The 24,674-nt window shown below is 40.7% G+C and overlaps 1 protein-coding gene across 15 annotated transcripts in view; it reads left to right on the forward strand.

Moving 5' to 3' along the window:
* dst (dystonin) overlaps positions 1-24,674 on the forward strand; it is a 622,282-nt gene that overhangs the window by 175,919 nt on the left and 421,689 nt on the right. For 11 of the 15 annotated variants that reach the window (XM_072558518.1, XM_072558563.1, XM_072558581.1 and 8 more), the window contains one exon: positions 20,075-20,164. In XM_072558518.1, the coding sequence (XP_072414619.1) occupies positions 20,075-20,164 (90 nt within the window). Of the gene's footprint in view, positions 1-20,074; positions 20,165-20,967; positions 21,064-24,674 lie in introns of all 15 variants that reach the window. The other 4 variants (XM_072558451.1, XM_072558489.1, XM_072558500.1 and 1 more) reach the window with 2 other exon arrangements.

Below are 24,674 nucleotides of genomic sequence, written 5' to 3' on the forward strand. Positions count from 1 at the left end.
CATGTTGAAAGCTTTGGAAACCTACTGCTCGTAGATGTGATCATTTTCTTTTGCTTGCTCCTCCTGTACATTGTCGTAACACCAATGGGGTTACTAGTGCTGTATCAACTCCATGAACTAATGTGGCTGGTTTTGATGGGCTGGTTGACAGCAGTCATACAACAAGTGACATTACAATAAAACCTGATCTTGGAAACTTGAGCACAGTAATCTAACATGAACATTCCAGTATGGCTCTGAGTGACAACAGTACTCTTCGAATAGATGTGAAGTTCAGCTGAAACATTAAGCTTACGCTAAGTCTGCCCTTTGGGTAGATGAAGAAGATCCTATGGCAATATTTCAAAGGAGAGCTGCCCAATGTCTCTCCTTCAACCAGCATCACATTGGTTATTTATCTCAATGCAGTTTATGGAACCTTCTTGTCTTACCAACGTGGCCGCCATTTTGCCTGCATTAAATAGGGATGAAACTTCCAAAGAGAAAAATGCTTTGTTGGCTTTGGGATGTCCTGAGATCAAGAAAGACTGTCTACAAATTCAATTCTTTTCTTTTTGATGACTTATTAGAGAATAATACAGCACAGAAGGCAGCAATTTGGTCCATCAAATCTGTATCAATGCCTGAGGATCAGCGCAATTAGTTCCACCATTCTCTCCTTCTCTTGTTTTCCTTCAGTATTTATTATATTTTGTATTTATCCAATTTACTTCGTGCTTCCAATTATTATTCAATCCGAATAACTCTTACTAACTCTAATACCAGACTAATAAATCTTTGTATTAAATGAAATGCAATTCCTCTTGCCTTTTCTAGTCCAGTCTAAATCCGAGCTCTCTGCATATAACCCCTTCAGACACTGGAAACAGCTTCTCTTTCTTTACTCTGTGTAAGAGCTTTGTCGCCTTAAAAACATCTTGCAAATCTCCTCTTTACCATATTCCGGTTTCTGCAATTTATCCTTATCCCTGGAAACATTTCTCTTCAGAGATTCATGTCCTTTGGTCGTTAAAATTGGACACCATTGTCCAGCTGGGACTGAACAATTTTTTATATGGGGTTAGCATAACTTTCTGACTTTTGTACTCCATATCTCTATTTATTTATAAAACCCACAATTCCATATGTGTTGTTCTTTAGCTCTGTCCGGCCACCTTTGAAGATTTATGCACAAACATTCCTTAGTCTGTCTCTCTTCCTCCCTCTGCCTCAAGTAATTTAATTGAGCTGATAATGTCTTTCTTCATCCCTTCTTCCAAATGGTGTAAGTCACTCCTTTCTGCACTGAATTCCATCTATCATGTCATTGATCTTCCTACCAGCCTTCATTGGAGTCATAGAGATGTACAGCATGGAAACAGACCCTTCAGTCCAACCAGTTCATGCCGACCAGATACCCCAACCCAATCTAGTCCTACCTGCCAGCACCTGACCCATATCCCTCCAAACCCTTCTTATTCATGTACCCATCCAAATACCTCTTAAATATTGCAATTGTACCAGCCTCCACCACATCCTCTGGCAGCTCATTCCATACACACACCATCCTCTGCGTGAAAAAGTTGCCCTTTAGGTCTCTTTTATATCTTTCCCCTCTCACCCTAAACCTATGCCCTCTAGTTCTGGACTCCCCGAACCCAGGGAAAAGACTTTGCCTATTTACCCTATCCATGTCCTTCATAATTTTGTAAACCTCTATAAGGTCACCCCTCAGCCTCCGATGATCCAGGGAAAACAGCCCCAGCCTGGTCAGCCTCTCCCTATAGCTCAAATCCTCCAACCCTGGCAACATCCTTATAAATCTTTTCTGAACCCTTTCAAGTTTCCAATAGGAAGGAGACCAGAATTGCACAAAATATTCCAACAGTAGCCTAACCAATGTCCTGTACAGCCGCAACATGACCTCCCAACTCCTGTACTCAATACTCTGACCACTAAAGGAAAGCATATCAAATGCCTTCTTCACTATCCTATCTATCTGCGACTCCACTTTCAAGAAGCTATGAGTCTGCACTCCAAGGTCTCTTTGTTCAGCAACACTCCCCAGGACCTTACCATTAAGTGTACAAGTCCTGCTAAGGTTTGCTTTCCCAAATTCCAGCACATCGCATTTATCTGAATTAAACTCCATCTGCCACTTCTCAGCTCATTGACCCATCTGGTTATCTGTTGTAATCTGAGGTAACTCTCTTCGCTGTCCACTTCACCTCCAATTTTGGTGCCATCTGCAAACTTACTAACTGTACCTCTTATGTTTGCATCCAAATCATTGATGTAAATGACAAAAAGTAGAGGACCCAGCACTGATCCTTTTGGCACTCCACTGGTCACAGGCCTCCAGTCTGAAAAACAACCCTCCACCACCGCCCTCAGTCTTCTACCTTTGAGCCAATTCTGTATCCAAATGGCTAGTTCTCCCTGTATTCCGTGAGATCTAACCTTGCCAATCAGTCTCCCATGGGGAACCTTGTTGAATGCCTTACTGAAGTCCATATCGATCACATCTACTGCTCTGCCCTCATCAATCTCTTTGTTACTACGTCAAAAAACTCAATCAAGTTTGTGAGACATGATTTCCCATGCACAAAGCCATGTTGACTATCCCTACTCGGTCCTTGCCATTCCAAATACATGTACATCCTGTCTCTCAGGATTTCCTCCAACATAACAGCTCAGCAGCAAGCTACTTGGTTTGGTCTGTGTAGATGTTTATACTCCATGTGAGTTTCTCCCACCCCTCTTCATCTCACCCCAGCAACATATCTTCCCATTCCTTGCTCTCATGTTTTTCTAACTTCCCCTTAAGCGCATCTGCGCCAATTGCCTCAATCATTTGCTGTGGTAGAAAGTTCCACATTTTCAACGTTTTCTGGGTAAAGTAGTTTCTCCTTAATTCCCTATTGGACTTATTATTGGCTGTCTTTGCAAATATTTTATATGTTGTATATGTTTTGGATTCTGCCACATTGAAAACATTTCTATGTGTAACTCTGTTATTTCAATTTGGAGGGAGACAGAAACTAGGAAACCACACGCCAGTTAGCTAAGCATGTCATAAATGTCAGAAGATATTATGAAAGACGTTATAGCAGCGTGCTTGAATGGGGTCAAGGCAATCTGGTAGAGTAAGCAGGGGTTTGTGGAAAGTAGATTATGTTTAAATAATCTATTGGATTTATTTGAGGAGGTCAAGTCTGTGGATGTACTGTACTTGAAGTTCCAGAGGGCATTTGATAAAGTGCCAGGTCAATGGTGGGCATTGCGGAGAATAAAAGCTCATGATCAATGAGGTAGCATATTGGCATGGATAGAAGATTGATTGATTGGCTAATCTGAAGCAGAGAGATGATGGGTGATTTTCAGATTGACAAGACATAACAAGTAGTGTGTCACAAAGATCAATGCTGAAAAGTTAACTCTTTACAACTTATGGAAATGATTTGGATGAAAGGATGGAATGTAAGTTGTAAAAAGGACATAAGGAGGCTATAAAGGAACTACAGATCTATTGAGGGAATGGGCAAAAATAAAACAGAGTATAATGTGGGAACATGTGAAATTGCTCATTTTAGTAAGAAGGATACAAGATTGGATGATTGTTCATGTGGAGTTTGCACATTCTCTGTGTCTGTGTTGGTTACATCCAGGTGTTCTGGTTTCCTCCCACAGTCCAAAGATGTGGAAGGTAGATGGATTGGCTGTGTGGGCTTATGGAAATAGATTGGGATGGGGGGCTAGGTCTGGGTGGGATGCTCTCCAGAGGGTTGATACAGACTCACTGGGCTGAATGGCTTCTTTCTACATTGTAGGGACTCTATGATTCTATGCTTAAGAATAACAAAGAAGTGTGTGAAATAAATGGTGAGAGATTGCAATGCTTTGAGATGTAGAGGGATCTGTGAGTCTGAGTGCGTGAATCACTAAATGCCAGTCTGCATGACCAGCAATTGATTAGGAAAGTTAATAGAATGTTATCATTTATTGAGAGAAGAGAATATAAAAGTAATGAGCTTATGTTTTAGTTAGACAGGACTCAAATTCCAAATATGGTTTGTCATTATGGACAGGTTAGGCTTGCATCGCCTGGAGTTTAGAAGAGTTTTAAAAATTAATTCGAGGGATGTGGACGTCATTGGCCAGGCCAGTATTTATTGTCCATTCCTAATTCTCAGAACACAGTTGAGAGTCCACCACATTGCTGTGTTCTGGCCTCACATATAGGCTGGACCAGCTCGGATGGCAGATTTCCTTCCTGACATTGGTGAACCAGATAGGTTTTTCTGACAATTGTCGACAGTTTCATGGTCATTATTAGACTGAATCTCAGATTTTTATTGGATTTATGTTTCAAATTCCTCTGGCCAAGATGGGATTTGAAACTGGGTGCCCAGGACATTACTTGGGTTTCTCAATTAATAGTCCACTAATAATAGCATTAGGCCATTATCTCCCCTGATGGAGGTGATTTGATTGAAGTATTATATATCCTGAGGCGGTCTTGATCAGGATAGATGAGAGGGTGTTTGTGAGAGCATCTAGAATCAAAGGTCACTGTTTAAAGGTCAAGGGTCACACAATTAACACCGAACAGGAGAAATTATTTTCTGAATGACTCTAGTCTCTTTGGAACTCTCTTCCTGAAAAGCCATCAGAAGAGGTCATTGAATATCCTTAAGGCAGGGGCAGATAAGTTCTTGGTAAGCAAGGAGGACTGAGAGGGAATATGGATTTGGGTTACTATCAGGTACATTGATCTTATTAAATGGTGGAGCAGGCTCAGGCTGAATGGCTCCTTGTTAGTTGTATCGTATCAAACTCTTTCATAATTTTAAAGATCTGGAAGATGTCACTCCTCAGTGTTCTATTTTCCTCAAGAAATGAGCCTCGGCTTATACACTTATTACTCCCAATAGGTACAATCCCCTAATGTTGGTGCTATCTTTGAAATTGTGTTGCGCCTTTCTTCTGTGCCTACATGATATAGAAACCAGACCTGCTCATAGTACACTAGGCATATCAATGTGGAGATATTTTAAAAGACCAAAAGGAACAGGGCTGTCTGACATTTATGAGGCATAGTTTTCGACCAGTGGAACTTCTAGTGGAAATGTCACTTTGTGCAGCCTATCAAAACCATTTTGTAATCTTAAGCACATCAACCTTAAACAGACCATCGTTCACAGCAAACTACTCAGCCTTCAGGACAGCATCGACCACAAGACCACATGACCCTGTCATGGCAACCTCTGAAGATGCATCAGATCATCGACGTGGATGCTACTATCACACGTGGGAACACCACCCACCACGTAACAGCAGATGCTCATGTTACTTGACCAATGTTGTCTATCTCATACGCTGCAGACAAGGTGAGACCATGCAGTCATTATGACAATAGATGAATGGATACCGTGTAACTATTGCCGGACAGGAATATTTCCTCCCAGTTGAGGAACACTTCCACGGTCAAGGACATTCAGCCTCTGATCTTCGGGTAATCGTCCTCCAAGACGGACTTCGAGATATACAACAATGCGGAATCACTGAACTTAAACTGACAGCTAAGTTCCGGCCCCATGAACACTGTCTCAACCATGATCTTGGGTTCATGTCGTGCTACATGTGGCCCCACCACACTGTACTGTATCTGTGAAATCTTCCTTACTGTCCTGTTTTCACACCGTCATTTTGATAAATTGTTATGATCTCTAAACCTTATTTGGTTGGTATAGTTTTGGGTTACTTTAGTTTGGTTAGACCCTTGACATGCAACTCTTATACCTATCATGTTATTCCATTTAATTTGTTTCCAGCACCACCTCATTTAAAATTTTTCGTAGTTATCTCTCTGCCTCATTTAATCAGATTATGGGTTATTCCTTGTAATTCAGCTGTTGACTTTAAATACTTTATACACACCATCTAACACTTTTGGTCACCTGCCGATGCTTATTTTTCAGCACTCCACTCACTCGAGTTGTATGATCTTTTGATCTCTCTGCCTATAAACTCTGTGTCTGTGTGCTCTTCTCTCTCACCACATCTGATGAAGGTGCTGTGCTACAAAAACTTGTGATTTCAAATAAACCTGATGTCATGACATCTGACTTAGTTATTATAAATATAGATATTGCAATCATCATCGAGAGACAGGAAACGCGGGTCGGAGACCAGTCGTATGTGAGAGAGAGATGCTGGGCACAAATCAGAGACCAAAAATCAGAACAGGAAGCATTGTAGAAGTAGCATGTATTGTCATCAGTTCCTGTGATTTTAAAGTTACAGCTAAAATTGAAATGAACAAGTAAAAATAGCTTACAGATATAGAAATATTGAACAAGTTTTAATTTAGCAAGTGGCTTTTTTTAAAACCTAACTTTTTATAAGATCCCATGACCAGATTTTAAGTCCCAAAATATATTATTCATGAAATGATTTTTGATATAAATGGTGTAGATTATTGATATAGTTATTCTCCGGTAATGGGAGTTGAATTCAGGCCTCTGGCCCAGAAATCGGTCCACGACCACAGCACCATTGAAGCTGGTGTATTCAGGGTTGTGTACAAGTTGAAACATAAATAACACTGGGACTGATGACTGTCTCCTGCTACCTCTTAGTTTCTGATCAAAGATTTTTCATGTTATGATTTTTGAACTCGATTGACCAGGGTCTTTCATTCACAATTGGGCTAGTTTCAAGGTAAGTTTCCCGTCTCTCATCTGTGACTTTGGAGGTCATTTATGCTGCGAATAATAAAAAAAAGTCTTGCTTTACTTTTTCCAGCACCACATTTTTCACCTCCGGTCTCCAGTATCTGCAGTCCTCACTATCTCCTTGTTTTACTAGAAGGCATGTAAATCAATCTGAAATTATTAACTCCAGTTCCTCTTGGTCTTCTAAAACATCTCCAAATCAACATTCCTCGGTGTACTGTGTGCAGGTCAGGCCTCCATATCACGTAGGCAATAGAGAAAGTGCAAAAGAATTTGTGATGTTACCAAACTGAGTGATTGTACCTTTTGAGAAGAAACAATAAGCCTAGCAAAAGGACAGAGCAGTGCTATGATTGAGGTGCTTAAAATTATGAAGTGATTTTGATCAGCTGGACAAAGATGTTTCCACTACTCGTGTAGTCCAAAACTCTGCCCTCTAAATGTCAGAGAGCCATCTTTGGGGATTTGGGATGAACCTATTTGTCTACATAGTAATGAGAATGTGCAACTGTCAACCATTAGAAATAGTTGAGGGAAATCGCACAGATGCATTCAATAGGAAGCTGGATAAACAGATGAAGAAGAAATATGGGCGATGTTAATAAACTGAGATAAAAATGACTGGGAAGAGGCTGAACTGGAATGTTAGAGCTGAACCAACTGGGCTGATTTCTGTCATGTAATTCTGTGCAAGATTGTTTTCATTCTTATCTTCTGTTGATTTAATGAGGGTTGGAAATGTGTTGATGCCAAACTATTGGTACTTGTATTTTTCAATAAATTCAATCTTCAGATGTGGGTGTCACTGGCAAACAGTTATTTGTTATTCACCCATTATTGACTGTCTTGCTTGCTCACATTAGATGGGTACATATGATGATGCTGCTATTCCCTGCTAGAATGGCAGTTCTGTTGTTCGTGATGAGGATTGTGTTATGTAGCTCTCCTTCACTTACTGCACTTTTCTGATGAAATCATATTCCTTTTTATTGGGAAATGTAGTTTTGGTGGTCATGGGTTTTGTTTGCTACAATTTGGGGAGACTAACCTTTAGTAGATTCTGTGGACAGTTTGCTGTCATGCACTGTTTCAATAACCTTTGCTTGCTGAGTAGATTGACTTTATTTACCAGAAAATTAACAGACACAAATCTGACTTTGAATCTCTCACCTCCAACACATAGGGTAATACAACGATATCAGTGAATGTGCTACTACTTTAGGGCAATTGAGAGTCAATTAGTGACATTTCAGCACTTGTTCAAACTTCTTGGGATGTTGGCATTCACCTGTACTTTGCACACCTACTGATTTCCCATTAAGAATTACTTCCTACTTGCTCTGACTTTGAATTTAATGAAGACCTTATTTTTCTGATATCAATTTTGTCAGTATTATCTTAATGTTATGCCAATTAGGACTACGATGCCAGCTGTACTATTTCACTTACATAGATGGTTGTGGTTGTGATGATCCTTTTGCCATTCACAACTCCTCTGTTGTTCCGCTGTTTGTTTACTTGTCCGATTACTATCCTGTTAACCTTGCGCCATCATCCATTCATTCATTTAATCTTTCTTACCTTCCGCATTATCACAGAACTTCTGTGTTAACGTCCTACCTCTCCACTCCTGAACAGACACCCAAACAATCTTCCCTCAATAGCAGAATGAAGATTCACTAGGTACTGGGTGATAATTGATGCTGACACCAGCAGAGATGCTTTCCTCCTTCAGCAGTGTCACAGGCATGTTGACATCTGCTCAAAAGGCAGACTTTGGTTAAACTGAAAGCCGGCAGCTTTTAAAGTTTGGTGTTCCATTAGCCATCAAACTAATGAACACTAATACCTCCCTGATCCCTTCCTTGTTATGTTGCCATGTGATCCATCATTAATAGACATCCAATATATTTATTTTTGCTTTCAATATGCCATGAAGTCAGTTTTTTTTATTATGTTTAAAAAATTACAATCTTTACTCCGTTTCTTTGTGCTCATTTCCTTTGACCTATGGGGTCCAGCATCTGTGTCTGATGTAATGGGAAAATACAAAGAACACATCAGGAGGCAAAATGAGGGAACGTGTGATTGGTGAATGAGGGATGAGAGAAGGTGCCTGGGAGAGGACAAAGGGAGCGTGAGTAATTCGTGAGGATGTAAGAGCGGGAAGATTTTTCAGAGACGAAGAGTCCCTTTCTTGTGAGAAGAAAACAATTTCAGTAATGATTCAGAGCAGTAAATGTGCTTGCACTGGCTGGCTTTGATTTCTCAGTCATCATTCATCACAGCAAAATCTTTGTCCTTGCCATCACAAAAAGCAAAATATTCAGACTTTGGTCTGCTTGTTCAGGTCAGGAAACATACATGTGGTGGCTCAGTGGTTAGCTCTGCTGCCTCACAGCACCAGGGTCCCAGGTTCGATTCCAGCCTTGGGTGACTGTCTGTGTGGAGTTTGCACATTCTCCCTGTGTCTGTGTGGATTTCCTCCCACAGTCCAAAGATGTGCAGCCCAGGTGAATTGGCCATGCTAAATTGCCCAATAGTGTTACGTGCATTAGTCAGAGGGAAATGGGTCTGGGGGGTTACTCTTCGGAGGGTCAGTGTGGACTTGTTGGGCCGAAGGGCCTGTTTCCATGCTGTATGGAATCTAATCTAATCTAACAAGTGCAGAGGAACTGGCTTGGATCCAGGTTTTCCAGATTGGCTGTCATGACCCATAGTGGGGTCATGAGCTCTGACCCAGCAATGGCTGCCTTGGAGCTCCAAGTGTTAACAGCAGTGAGGCTCCTTTTAAATCCTCACATTACTTTAATCATGATCATAACCTAACTGACTGATCTTTAAGGCCTGACTCCTGCTCATAAATAAAAATTAATGAAAACGTAGATTGCTAAATATCACTGAGGACTGAACATTTTGTCTCTCCGCCTCCACTCTCAACTCTCAACCCTCCCCATCCGCTCCCAGAAAATTATGCATTTGGACTTAAACTTGAAGCTCCTTTTGGAGGAACTAGGATTTGAGATCCAACCTGCTGTAAAAGTGGCAGTTGAACAGTTGAGTTCCCCAGTGTAGATTACCCTCTAGTGGTGGTTCTAGTATCTACAGTGCAAGTAATCCCAAAAGGACTTGGCTTTCAGTCATTGAAAGTCAATATAAAAACTGGAATAATCAGTAAATTGACAAGCTCTTCACACCTGACTCATTGGCTGTGTTTATATAGGCAATTTGTTGGCAACTCATCTGACGTGATAAGGTGTCAGCTGTGGCTGAGTTGATAACTCTCTTGTCCCTGAGTCAGGAGACCTTGAGTCCAAGGCTCACTGTAAAAATTTGAGTTCATGATCTGTGCTGTTGCTACCAGTGTGTTCCTGCATTATCAGAGGTGCTGTTTGGGAAGAGATGTAGCCCTTGTCTCTCCAGCAAATGACATAGATTTATGTCACTGAGAGTCTATGGGTTCTGGTATATGTTGATTACTGTCAGTCACTATTTATTCTCAAGCACAGTCACTTAAACGCACGCAAAAGCTGAAGATGCTTGAACTTTGAAATAAAAAAGATAAAAAGCCTGTGGATACTTGTCAAGTCTTGGCAGAATCGGTAATGGTAGAAAATCAGCTAATATTTCAAATTGATGACAATGATGAGTTCTGAGGAATGGTCATTAACCTGAAATCTTAACTGTTTTTCTCTTTACAGATGCTTCTTGACCTATTTTTTTTGTAGCATTTGCAGTTTTTCTTTACGTTGCTTAAAGGATGATTTGCAATGGTGTGGAAGCTTGCTGTACACTAAATGCCTTCCTTGTTTCCTCCATTACAATAATGACTAATCTTCACAAGCATCTCAATGACTTCAATGTCCTTAGGTTTAAAAGCTGCTGGAATGCTGACTGCGATGTGTACTTACAAGTTTTTTTCGTATCCGTATGGTACTTTGGTTTGGATTTTTATTTATTCACGGGATGTGGGTGTTGCTGACTGGGCCAGCATATATTGTTCATTCCTAACTGCCTCTTTATCTGAGTGGGTTGCTAGGGCCGTACCAGATGGCAGTTAAGAGTCTACCAAATTCCTATGAGTCTGCAGTTGCGTGTTAACCAAACCAGGTTAGGGAAATGAAATGTAAGGTTTTTTTGAATCAATGTGTAGGGAATAACTGGTTTCCATTGGTAGCAGCTCAGTAAACAGGACACAGATTTAGTTTGAAGATTAGAGTGGTGCTGGAAAAGCACAGCAGGTCAGGCAGCATCCGAGGAGCAGGGAAATTGATGTTTTGGGCAAAAGCCCTTCATCATCCTGATGAAGGGCTTTTGCCCGAAACGTCAATTTTCCTACTCCTCAGATGCTGCCTGACCTGCTGAGCTTTTCCAGCACCATTCTAATCTTGACTCTAATCTCCAGCATCTGCAGTACCCACTTCTGTCTACAGATTTAGATTGGCTGAGTAAAGAACCAGCGACACAGCATGGAGAATCTTCTTTAATGCAGAGAGTTATAACCTGTAGTGGATTGCCTGGAAGACTGGTGGAAGCAGATGGTTGCATTCAAAAGGGAATTGGCGTGAATAGTTGAAAAGTGGTGAGGGGAGGAGGAAAGGGGAGGGATAAGAGTCATAGAGATGTACAGCACGGAAACAGAACCTTCGGTCCAACCCGTCCATGCCAACCAGATATCCCAACCCAATTTAGCCCCACCTGCCAGCACCCAGCCCATGTTTTTTTAAATTTATTTTCTGTGTTTGAAGATGGTACCAAGAGAGGCGACACTAAACAAGATTTTTCACTATTTGTAATAAATACACAGCACAATAAATCAAATTAATATATTCCTTCATACTCTTGGATAGTAAAAGTAAATCCATCTTATTTTATACATTGTTAATGCAGTTAGTATCTACTATTTTGACTTTAAGGTTATGTTTCCTTGTCCTGGAATCTAGCCCACATACTGACATTACCCTTTTTGATTTTGCTTTGGACTTGACCTCTACAGTTTACTGATCACCAGACATGGATTTCAACATCTCCTTGGACATGCACTGTTGGTAACCTTTCAACAGTAGAAAAGATCCAGAGCGAAAAAAACCCAAAGGAATTAATGGCAAAAACTAGGCCCTCTATCAAACAGGTGGCACAAGGGTAATGAGCCAGATGAGCCTCTAAGGTGCACACCTACCCACTGGAGTATCAAGGATGAGGGGTGATCTTATTGAAATATATAAGATCCTGCAGGAACTTGATAAGTGGACACTTAGTACTGAAAAGATGTATTCTCTCTGTGGGTGACACTGGAATGAAGGAGCACAATTTAAAAATAATGGGTTTCACCTTTAAGATTGAGATGAGGAGGACATCATTTTCTGTGGGTCTTGAGTCTGTGGAACTTTTAAACAGTGAATGGGATGCAAAGTCGTTGAGTATTTTTAAGGCAGAGGTAGGTAGATAGGTTCTTGACTAAGAACACTTGAAGGGTAGTAAATATGTGTCTTTCCAACATTTTCTGCTGTTAATTCTTGTAGATAGCTCGTGTTACTGGAGATGACACTGGCACTGAAGTAATTAAAAACAGTGGGTGCAACAGATATTGGGAAGGCTTGTTCAGTGCTAAAAGCTGTGAAGGTGAGGTCCTTTCTCATATCCAGTAGGGGGTGTGACTGATACATCTAAAGAAGGACCTGAAATAAAATTGAATTCCATAATTGATGTACCTAATGAGGTTTCATTTTTCTGAGGGATTGTCTTGCCAAAGGTAATGAGCGGATTGGTTTTGGAGCTTTCTGATTTGATTTGAATTAAGAAAGAATCTGATTGTAAACTGGGACACCGGATGTGTGTTATAAGATAATCATCTTTAGAATTCTGCTTGCTGTAAAATGGAAATATGAATTATCAATGCTGTAATTGACTGGTAGGCTAACCATTCAAGGTATTAAGCTGTGAATGTAATCCCAGGCAGTAGATGTCAACTTGACATAATATCATCTAAATCTGTTACTTGAATTTTATAATTTATAGAAAATTGATTTTTGGATGATTAATATGAGGTGATGTAAGCAATTGACATTGCCATTTGCACAAAGCAAAGTCCTTCAAACAGAAAGGAGATGAATTACTATAAATGAATCTGTTTTTTAGACTGGACAGAGAACACTGAGAACCAGTGCATTGAGACAACTTCCCTACTCTTCTGACTAAACATCAAGAACACCTGCATTAATGATAATACAAAGTTTGTGAGAAGATTTGTAGCTCGGGTGCTCGTTGTTGTGGTTCTGTTCGCCGAGCTGGGAATTTGTGTTGCAGACGTTTCATCCCCTGTCTAGGTGACATCCTCAGTGCTTGGCAGCCTCCCGTGAAGGGCTTCTGTGATGTTTCCTCCAGCATTTATAGTGGTTTGTCTCTGCCGCTTCCGGTTGTCAGTTCCAGCTGTTTGCTGCAGTGGCCGGTATATTGGGTCCAGGTCAATGTGTTTGTTGATAGAATCTGTGGATGAGTGCCATGCCTCCAGGAATTCCCTAGCTGTTCTCTCTTTGGCTTGTCCTATAATAGTAGTGTTGTCCCAGTCGAACTCATGTTGCTTGTCATCCGCGTATGTGGCTACTAAGGATAGCTGGTCGTGTCGTTTCGTGGCTAGTTGGTGTTCATGGATACGGATCGTTAACTGTCTTCCTGTTTGTCCTATGTAGTGTTTTGTGCAGTCCTTGCATGGGATTTTGTACACTGCATTGGTTTTGCTCATGCTGGGTATCGGGTCCTTTGTCCTGGTGAGTTGTTGTCTGAGAGTGGCTGTTGGTTTGTGTGTTGTTATTACAAAATAGACTCATAGCAGAAGCTGTAATGCAAAGATTAGAACAAACAGTCTTACCGCAAATTCAACCCAAACTCTGGGTCAGATATGTAGATGACACCTTTGTAATCATTAAAAACACAGAAATAGAGAACACACACCGGATCATCAACGCCACACTCACAGGAATCAGATTCACTGGAGAGAAAGAAAAGAACAACCAACTCCCATTCCTAGACGTGATGGTACAGAGAACACCGAACAGAGAATTCACCACAAAGGTTTACAGGAAAGCCACACACACAGACCAAGTCCTGAACTACGAAAGCAACCACCCCAACACAAACAAAAGAAGTTGCATCAAGACACTGTTCAAAAGGGCCACAACACACTGCAGCACATCAGAACGGCAAAAAGAGGAAGAAGAACACCTCTACAATGTATTCGCCAAAAACGGATACCCTCGCAATTTCATCAACAGATGCCTAAGGGAAAGACAACAGAACGAGGATATGCCACAACCCAAAGAACTAGCCACGTTACCATACATCAAGAACATTTCTGAACTGACAGCCAGACTACTACGACCACTCGGAATCATAACAGCACACAAACTAACAGCCACTCTCAGACAGCAACTCACCAGGACAAAGGACCCGATACCCAGCATGAGCAAAACCAACGTAGTGTACAAAACCCATGCAAGGACTGCACAAAACACTACATAGGACAAACAGGAAGACAGCTAACGATCCGTATCCACGAACACCAACAAGCCACGAAACGACATGACCAGCTATCCTTAGTAGCCACATACGCGGATGACAAGCAACATGTGTTCGACTGGGACAACACTACCATTATAGGACAAGCCAAACAAAGAACAGCCAGGGAATTCCTGGAGGCATGGCACTCATCCACAGATTCTATCAACAAACACATTGACCTGGACTCAATATATTGGCTACTGCAGAGGACAGCTGGAACTGACAACTGGAAGCGGCAGAGACAAACCACTATAAATGCTGGAGGAAACATCACAGAAGCGCTTCACAGGAGGCACCCAAGCATTGAGGATGTCACCGAGACAGGGGACGAGACGTCTGCAACACAAATTACCAGCTCGGCGAACAGAACCACAACGATCATGATAATACACACACCTGTGACAATGGTCAGGCATTCACTCACTCCACCGCCAACGCTCAGTAGCAGCAGCATGCTCTATCAACGAGATGAAGAGCAGAAATTCACCACAGATCCACAGACTTCACCTTCCAAGCCCACGACCACCTCCATCTAGAAGGATGTGGACAGCAGATACAAGGGAGCATCACCATCTTTACACTCCCCTTCAATCCTCTCATCATCCTGACTTGGAAATATATTGCCATTTTTTCACCTCTGTCTCAAAATTCTGGAATTCCCTCCCTAACGGCATTCTGGGTGAACCCACAATGGGTGGACTGCAGCAGTTCAAGAAGGCAGCTCACCATCACCTACTCAAGGGCAACTAGGAATGGGCAATAAATGCTGGCTAACCAGTGATGCCCACATCCCACAAATGAACAAATTTTTTAAAAGGGTAATGATACATCAGGCTGCCCAAGCTTTAGCCTTGGCAAGGTTATAAGGAGCAGTGTGGTTTCGTTATTGTCTTTCACTGTTGGAGTTTAGATTCAGAAGTTGCGTGCAGTTGAAAGGAGTGTACAAGAAAAAGTTGCCTTTAATTATCATAGGTAAACGTGCAAGTCATTGCATACTGTATTTGGTGCCAGGATTGCAAATTTCACACTTATATGGAGTCAGGAATAAAATTATGTTTTGCTATTGACCATAATGGGCTTAATGAACTGTCCTACTTCTCTACGTCATCCATCAGATGTTTGCGCTTCTTTGAGACAATGGTTTAAATTGTTCTTGCCATAACATACTTCTATTTGGCGAATACTTCCGGTGATGGAAGTTTTGATTTCAGAAATTTGGCCTTTCCCCAGGCTACCAGACTGTTTTGACCTGAACTTTGAATGAATGGACTGAAAGCTTTCATTGTAGCACTGGTGCACATAGGGATAAAGTTCACTGTAGGAGGAGGAGCACAGCACAGAGTTCTGTATCTTTTCATTCCCTTAGTTAATGGGGACTTTAAACATTCATACATTTGTCATTGTGAGATATGTGAATGTGAAGAGACTCAGCGGATTGTCACAACTCTTTCTGCTAGCTTGTACCTTTTTGTTTCTCAATGGAGAATGTTCCATGAACCATTGTGGGGTTCAAGTGTTGCATTCATACTTTGTCCAACACCACTTGTGTTCCCTCAATATGTAAAAAGTTTCTTGGGCTGAGTGAGGCCAGTTGTTTAACCAGTTAACTTGGAGTTGTAAAAATAATTGAACTGCTTTTGGGCTTTTTAATGGGTTTGTTTTTCTTCTGTTACTGAAGTTTAATTCTTTCTTCAAGCTTTGTACATTGAGCAAAAGGAACTTTGTTTGTTGCCAGAGACCAGTTAACCTTTGGCTCATTCAAATATGCTCAGGCCTGAAGGAATTTTACGTGCATGGAAATTGCTAGGCAAAGACATATATTTCGTTTGCCTTCTGCTACCGATAGCAGAACAGATTAGAGGAACTAAATGGCTCCTTTATTTCAAAACCAATGTCTAGTATTGGAATGGGACTGTTAGTGCAGGATGCAGCAGTTGACTTTATAGAATAGTAGACCACAACACGATGCAATTTAGAGGCAGTTAATGGAGTTGCTGATTCATTACAGCAATCCATTTATCAATATCTACAGTGGATTTGGGGCCAATGGTGCAGAGTTTTTGGAACATTCAATCAACAGTCGCCTGTCACCAAGCCCACCACATGTCATATTGTGTCTCAAATGACAAAAGCTGCCAAAATATTTTGTGGAATATGTGAGTGCACATTAGAGTGCAACAAATGATTTAGTATGTGACCATACAGGTGAGCGTCACCCATACTGCGTAAACATCATAAATTCAGCATCAAAAGGACAGCAGGATATGACTGGTGTTTGTTTTAAATTGAAAACAGATAAAATATCCAGCCTCACTGCATTAAGCTGGATCTTAAGGGAATATACGTGGCATATTGATTTTTGAGAAATAGTCTCTGCTTGCCAAAGCTGTCTATTTTTAGTTTCTCCAAAGAAAAACAGGCTGCAATGAGGTTATTTCCTGTTCTCCGCTTTTAACACTTGACAGCATTATTTAGAAATGCAGGACAATTATTTCGGGGATTCTTGACTCCTAGTCTTGTGTATGTTTACTTTTTTGTTTCCTTGCTCACAGAATATGAACGTTGCTTGCCACGACAAATATGTATTACCCATGTCTACATCTGAATGGAAAAAGTTGGGCAATGATTTGGTTCTAACATCGTCCCTAGTCTCTGAGCAAACTCCTGTTTTGTGGGGTCCTGGGTCATTGAATTTCTTCCTCTTTTCAAATTGACAGAAGAATCTGATAGAGGAATCTAGTCAGAAAGTCTTGAACAAGTGAACACAAATACCAGATGATTGGCAAGCAAACAAGGGGAATTTTTTTTAATGTGTGGGCATGAGCTGGAACATACAGCCTGAAAGGACAATGGAATCTGATTGAACAACTTCCATCAAATAAGCACTCGAGGGAAGAAAACCTCAGGGTCACAGGACAAGAGCAGGCGCTGTGTAACAGATTGGACAGCTCATTGTGCACACGCACAATGGGTTAAACAGACCCTTGTTGTGCTCTACTGTTGTATAAGATAAACTGCTGCATCCTGTACTAATAGTCCCATTCCAAGACTGACATTGGTTTTGAAATAAAGAAGCCATTTAGCTCCTCTAACCTATTCTGCTATTTGATTGCGTCATGGCTAATTTATAGTTATTTGCTAATCACCCCGTTCAGATATGTTAAGAGATACCTCTAAAGCATGGTGAGAATTCAACCCTGGTCTCCTGGGTCAGAGATGGGGACATTCTCACTGTATGGTCCAACATGCCTCCCTTGCATCTTGTCGCTGTGCACCCACCTTGTTTACATAAAGCTTATTAGCCTTGTATTTAGGGTTCCTTTTTATATTTTTCATTTTTTCCTTCCCCTTCAATTTCAGCAAATGCCTTTTTATTTCTCCAACCATTCACTTTATTAACTAGGGTAGAAACTGAGGTTGTAAAAAATATTATGCAAATGTAAATTTTGCCTTTTCTCTCCCACTGTTGAGATTGAATATAGTCGAGCACTTGTGTTTACAATTAATTTTCTTTGTTAAACTTCTGAAATTAAACAGTTAACCTGAGGAAAATAATTGTACTCCCTGTCCTATGTAACCTTAGTAAAATGTGAGTGGTTGTGATCTAACATAACATCCACATTATGGCCAGGGTAATCATATCAGATGCTCCTGATGCTGAGCTTAGGGGTCAGTCGCTGCTCCTAGGATTGAGTAGACAATTCCATGCAATAACTGAGGGTGTTCTGCATGGTTTGAGAGGTCCTGCTTCTGAGGGGATATTAAATCAAGGCCCTGTCTTGTCTTGTCTGTTCTAATCTTGTGATGCAACTTTGAAGCACAGGGAAGTTGTCTCAATGCCCTGGCTTCCAGTGTTTTCTATCCAATCCATACAACTAAAACCAGATTTAAAAAATTTATAGTAATTCACCTCCTTTCTGTCTGTTGGACTTCGTGCAAATTGGCAATAACAATTGGTTATAAAACCTCTCATTAATCGTTCAGCGTTCTGAACAGGTGACTGGTATTTTTGAGAAATTCACCAGGATTTACACAACAATTATTACTAAACTATTACTAAACGTGGCTGTAATGAGCAAAAATGTAAATAGATAATGACAAGTGGGAAAATGGATAATGAAAAGCTGGAGAGAAATGGAAAGTGATGTTGAGAGAAGGGGATGGTAATGAAAGACAGAAATGAATGACAAGGAGCAAATAAGGAAATGAGGGGGCAGCTAAAGCATAGGGTCACCATTAAGGAGGAAGGGATGCATCTTCGTTATCATTAATTACCTGCTCAAAATCTGCTGCTGATGGTTAAGGTAGTAGAAGTAAGTGTCTTGCATTTATGTCACGTGACATAGGTAAGAGAATGCAAGGACACAGACATTGAATTGTTGGAGGAAATGAGGAGCAGTGGTGGAAGTTTGAAATGGTCGTCAGTGAATGAAGAAAAAATGGATGTTCGTGATGGCGTATCAGTAGAGTTGAGGTTGCAAATAGCATGTGGCTCCACATAAATCAATATTATTGACCAAGAAGCCATACTTTTTGAAAGTAAATTCTTTCCAAATGTCTTGCTAGTGTAGCCATTTTAAAATTCTACATGCATGTTGGTGTTTCAATGCTTGAATCTTTGGAACGTAGCATTAATCTGCCAAACTCATATTGAGTAGTAACGTTAAGAATCTCTGAGTCAAACTCAGTGAATTAACTCCGTTTGAGAATTGAAGGGAGTTCATTAATAACTCTTGTTATGAGTGAAAACTTAAGGCCAAACTGCCGACCATCAACAGAATCTGTGGCAGCTTTATGAAGGTGTGAGGAAAATCTTATTTTTGCCATTCACCTGCTTCTCCATTTCCAAAAATGACCGAGTTTTCAGTAAATCAGCATTGATATACTTGGCTTAAAAATGTGTTGCTGGAAAAGTGCAGCAAGTCAGGCAGCATCAAAGGAGAAGGAGAATCGACATTTCAGGCATAAGCCCTTCTTCAGGAATGAGGAGGGTGTGCCAAGCAGACTCAGTATACTTTGATATACTTGGTTAGAGTGGCAGTTCTCAAAAAGAACCATGTCAAGCAACAATGCTTTATGTGGTTATGTTTTGTATCTGAATCATTTTGTAAAAGTAAAGTAAAATGAGAATAACAAATGTGCTTGTATTTAGTCCTGCTTCTGTTCAGCAAATTATATATTCCAAATAGGGAATATCAAAACATGCAATTTCAAAATTGTTCAAGGAATGGTGCCTTTATAAGACACATTGTTACATTGAACACAAGTATTGACGCTTGTTTCAGTATTCCTTTTTAGGTTCTGAATCTGAATATTTTGCATCAAAATAGATGTATAAAAATAAATGTTGCTTGGCTCTGGTTTAATATTGGCACTGAATCTCCTGTTTGTTTAGTCCAGTAGTTTCTGAACCATGAGTTGAAACCCTGTTCAATTGATTGGAGCCAACACCAGCAAACTGAAACCTTGGACACCGTGTCATTAATGAAATTAGCAGACAGTTTTTATGTAAAAATAACTTTTAGCGAGGCCAGCATTTATTATTTCATCCCTAATTGCCCTCCAGGAGCTGATGGTGAGCTGGAGCCTTGACCTGCTGCAGTCTGTATGGTGAAAGTACTTCCACTGTGTACTGGATGAAGTATTGACTTAATGATAATGAAGAGATAATTCACTGCTTTGCCCTAACTGGCATTGCTCCTTTTGATAATAAATGGAGTTACTTTATCATGTCTTATTAGAGTTGGAGCTGATTCCTCTCAATGGCATATATTGTAATTCAATTTTGTGTTTCTCTGCAGGTACGGAAACATGTGAATGACCTGTATGAAGATTTACGAGATGGACACAACTTGATTTCTTTGCTGGAAGCCCTTTCAGGGGACACTCTGGTAAGTTCAGTTATACAACCAACTTACAAACATTGATCCTTGATGGTTCACTGTGAACTCCCGACCAAACTTGTTTCACAACTTTTCCTGTATTTAATTTATTTTCAGATGAAAAATGTTGAGTAGTAGGTTTTGTGGTTTTCCTATTTATCTTTCTTCGCTCCCTAAAACCCTCTTTCTAAAATTGGGCTCTTCAGAAAATGTTTATTGCTTTTGTTGCAAACTTGCTTTACATATCTAGAGATGAAAACTCTGTTTACACATATTTTGGAGAGGGAGAGTAGAGTTAGATAAATATTTAAATACATGTAAAGATAAGTATTTTGTGTAGTTTGTTCCATCTTGAAAAACGATTTATGGATATGGTGTTTAATTCAGCCTTGGGTGCTTTTGACAAGGCAACATTTATTGCCCATCCTAGTTGCTGTTGAGATGGTGGTGGTGAGCCACCTTCTCAAACTTCTGCAGTCCATCTGACAAAAGTGCTGTAGGGTAGAGCGTTCGAGGATGTTTGGCCCAGCAACAATGACAAGTGACTGATTTATATTTTCAAGTTGGAATGGTGTGAGACTTGGGGAATTTGGGAGGAAGGGGTCCCACACCTATGCTTTTTGTTGAAATATACATAAGTCGAGTAGCTCTTCGATCGCTTCTATGTGTGTCTTACTTCCTTTTACTTTATTTGCTTTTCTCTGTTTTATGTTGACCTTGTGTTTTCATTTCATACAACTTTGTTCTTCACTTCTCGTCTGTCCTGTGCCTTTTTGTCCTTCTTTTCCTGTACCTCCTGTATGGTTCGATAGCCAAGGGAGCGAGACATACTGAAGACGTTACGGTTGGTGAGTTCAGCAGAAGCATGCGCGTGTGACCAGCATGAAGATGGTGATGGTGATAAGGGGGTAGGTTGCTCACTGGCCCCCAGTAACTCTACTAATGTTGCTTCGACTGGTTGGTGAAGAGATTGTATAACAAAAATCTGAACTAAAAGGTATTCCCGTAACACATTAATTATCTGGCAGAGGCAGTGTAACATGGGGCAACCCATTACCACAGGTGCCAAAGTTCACACCATCCAATTTAACACCGGTTGGGAATGGGAATGGGAATATTTTTAACTGGAAATGCCTGCAAAATTCAGCTCCAGCTTTACTAGCTGGCTCTAAATGGGCTTTCCGCCCCACCCTCAACCACCAAAGGAAAAGAATAATAGTATCTTAAAGCCTTATATTCTGTCAGTGGAAGAATACTTGACTATTACTTTCCTTCATGTTAATCTAGTTGTTGGTTGAAATCTCCCTTACTTTTGCACACTATGTTTCCAAGGAGCCATCTTTGGAGAAAAGATGTAGGCCAAACTTTGTCATACACCCATATCAGTCATACATGAGGTTATCAAATGTGGAGGTAGAAATTGATTGGAGTTTGGTGAATTTACTGGGAATTTGCAGTTGATTATAAGAATTTGTTATTGATGTGCTATTTTTTCATTAAAGTTTATTAGTGGCAATCAATCATATTTTGTGCCATTTGATGAAGTTATTAATCTGGAGATCCCATGGGAATTCTGCTGTTACACTTGGGCAGGAGGGCAATTGCAAAACTAGTGGGAGAATCACTTATGTAAAGTCTAGTCATTAATCTGACAGGAAGGTTAGGGTTTGGAGTGGGAGAGGGGTCTTCCACAATTAGTCTCCAGTATTGGCGGGTGGTGGGGTAGCCTGAATTGTTTAGTTATATGATCTTACACCTCAAGTGACTTAATGGCATGGTGGCACAGTGATTATAACAGCTGCCTCAGTGCATCAGGCACCCAGTTTTGATACTAGCCTCAGGCAGCTGCCTGTATGGAGTTTGCACATTCGCCCTGTGTCTCTCTGGGTTTTATCCAGGTGCTCTGGTTTCCTCCCACAGTACAAAGCTGTGCAGCTTATGTGGATTGGTCATAATAAATTGTTTGTAGTGTCAGGGATGTGCAGGCTAGATGGAGTAGCCATCTAGAAATGCAGGGTTATAAAGATAGGGTAGGGAGAGTTGGTCTGGGGAGTGGGATACTCTTCGGAGGGTTGGTGTGGACTCAATGGGCCAATGACCTGCTCCCACCCTGTAAGCGGTCTATAATTCCATGAACTTCCACAGGCACCTTCTATAAGAGGTATTTCAAGCTTGCACTACTAGTGTGGAATTTAGTTTAATTTTATTTCCATAACAGTACGGCTGTGATTATTCAACAATCTGGTGTTATTGATACATTTTGCCATTAGAGCTGCCAATAGAGCAAGAATCACCTGGCATGTCCAACAATTTGTTTAATCTTGGGACTCTGCTATGAGCAATTAGGAGTAAGATTGTAGGGGCATTCTAAGAAAGTTTGATAAATATTTTTCATTTCCTTTGAACATTTGCATATTTCTTCAGAACATTGGAGAGGTGGGAACAAGGTTATGACCTGGGCGGCATGGTTGCAGTTGGAAAGTCATGTGTTGACACTTCCAGATAGGTGTCCAAGCCAAGTTGATGACCCTACTTGATGAATCCTTAATCTGGTGCTTCTGGGTTGCTAGAAAGGGAGTGAGTGGAGATATCTTTCAGGTGGGCTACCTATCTAATATGAAACCTAGTATCCTGCCTGTGAAATACAGATGCAGTTAATCTATTAAGATCTTCATATTCAGTAATGTTTCATCCAGGTAACCTACTGACCTTGGCATGTTTTCTGTTTCTGACACCAATCACATTTACTGTGAACCCCGCTTTTTTTTAAACTTGCATCCTAAACTTCTGGTTCAAGCCTCAAAAGCACATTAGGTAAGGTTGAAAGCAGTTCACATGAATTCCATTCATAATCACACTGGGTGTTTTTCAGAGGACTCTGTTTATTTGTGCCACAACACCAGAGGAAAGCACTTCCTGCATATACACAGCGTCAGTGTATACATCTATTAAAGCAATCAAGTTGTCTTGATACAGATTAACATCAAAGGTTAAGTTGCCCATTATCAGATCTGTGTGTTCCCTAACCAATTGTAAGTTTGCCTATCTAGTTTGTCTATCATTTATTGAATGATAAATATGCTTTGATAATTCGGTGACTGATGAAGACGTGCAATCAGGAAATTTCAGTTACAAAGAACAAAGAAACTTACAGCCCAGGAACAGCCCCTTTGGCCCTCCAAGCCTGTGCTGATCCAAATCCACTGTCTAAACCTATCAGCCAATTTCTAAGGATCTGTATCCCTCTGCTCCCCACCTACTCCTGCATCTGTCCAGACGCACCTTAAATGAATCTACCGTGCCTGCCTCTACCACCTCTGCTGGCAACGGATTCCAGGCACCTACCACCCTCTGTGTAAAGTACTTTTCACATGTATTCCCCCTTAAACTTTTCTCCCCTCACCTAGAATATGTGGCCTCCCGTTATTGAATCCCTCACCCTAGAAAAAAGCGTATCTCTATCCACCCTGTCTATATCCTTCATGATTTTGTAGACCTAAGTCATGTCCACCCTCAATCTCCTTTTTTCTAATGAAAACAATCCTAATCTACTCAACCTCTCTTCATAGCTGGCACCTTCCATATGAGGCAACATCCTCGTAAACCTTCTCTGCACCCTCTCCAAAACGTCCATACCCTTTTGGTAATGTGGCGACCAGAACTGTATATGGTATTCTATATGCGGCTTGACCAATGTCTTGTGCAATTTTAACATGACCTACCAGCTTTTATAATCAATACGCCATCCAATGAAGGCAAGCATAACATCTGCCTTCTTGACCACTCTATCCACCTGTGCAGCCACCTTCAGGGTACAATGGACCTGAACTCCCAGATCTCTCTGCTCATCAACTTTTCCCAAGGTTGTCCCTTTACAATGTAGTTCACTCTAGAATTAGACCTCCCAAAATGCATCACCTCACATTTGCCTGGATTGAACTCCATCTGCCCAACTCTCCAGTCTATCTATATTCTGCTGCATTCTTTGACAGTCCTTAATGCTTTCTGCTACTCCACCAATCTTCGTGTCATCTGCAAACTTACTGATTAGGCCACTAATTCCCTCTTCCAAATCATTTATGTTTACATTTCGTTAAGCCACTGATTTTGTTTATTTTCATATTCTAATTTGTTTTAGATAAAGATGAAATTAAACTGTGTCAAAAGCAAGCTAGTTGCCTAGGAGTTAGGCAAAAATTCCATTCTACCATGGACTTGGAGAAGGTGAGGGACAACTGATCAGATTTCAGTGGCCTTAGTGTGTAACTGGCTCCTGACTCTGTTTTATTCCGCATCAAGAATTTTTTATTTGCAGCAACAGTGAGTCATAATTCATTGAAAAGTACATTACGTTAGTATTGTTGGAGTGGAAAGAATAGCTCATTTAAATTACCCTATTTGTGAAGCGGAAAAAGTATTCAGAGGCATACGAAGCATATTGATATAGAATGACCAGGTGTTTGGTCATATAATAAAGAGGATACTTGGGTCAAATGAATACATGGTTTATTAGTGCAAT

This window comes from Chiloscyllium punctatum, chromosome 3, assembly GCF_047496795.1.
Source record: "Chiloscyllium punctatum isolate Juve2018m chromosome 3, sChiPun1.3, whole genome shotgun sequence".
Classification (NCBI taxonomy): domain Eukaryota; kingdom Metazoa; phylum Chordata; class Chondrichthyes; order Orectolobiformes; family Hemiscylliidae; genus Chiloscyllium; species Chiloscyllium punctatum.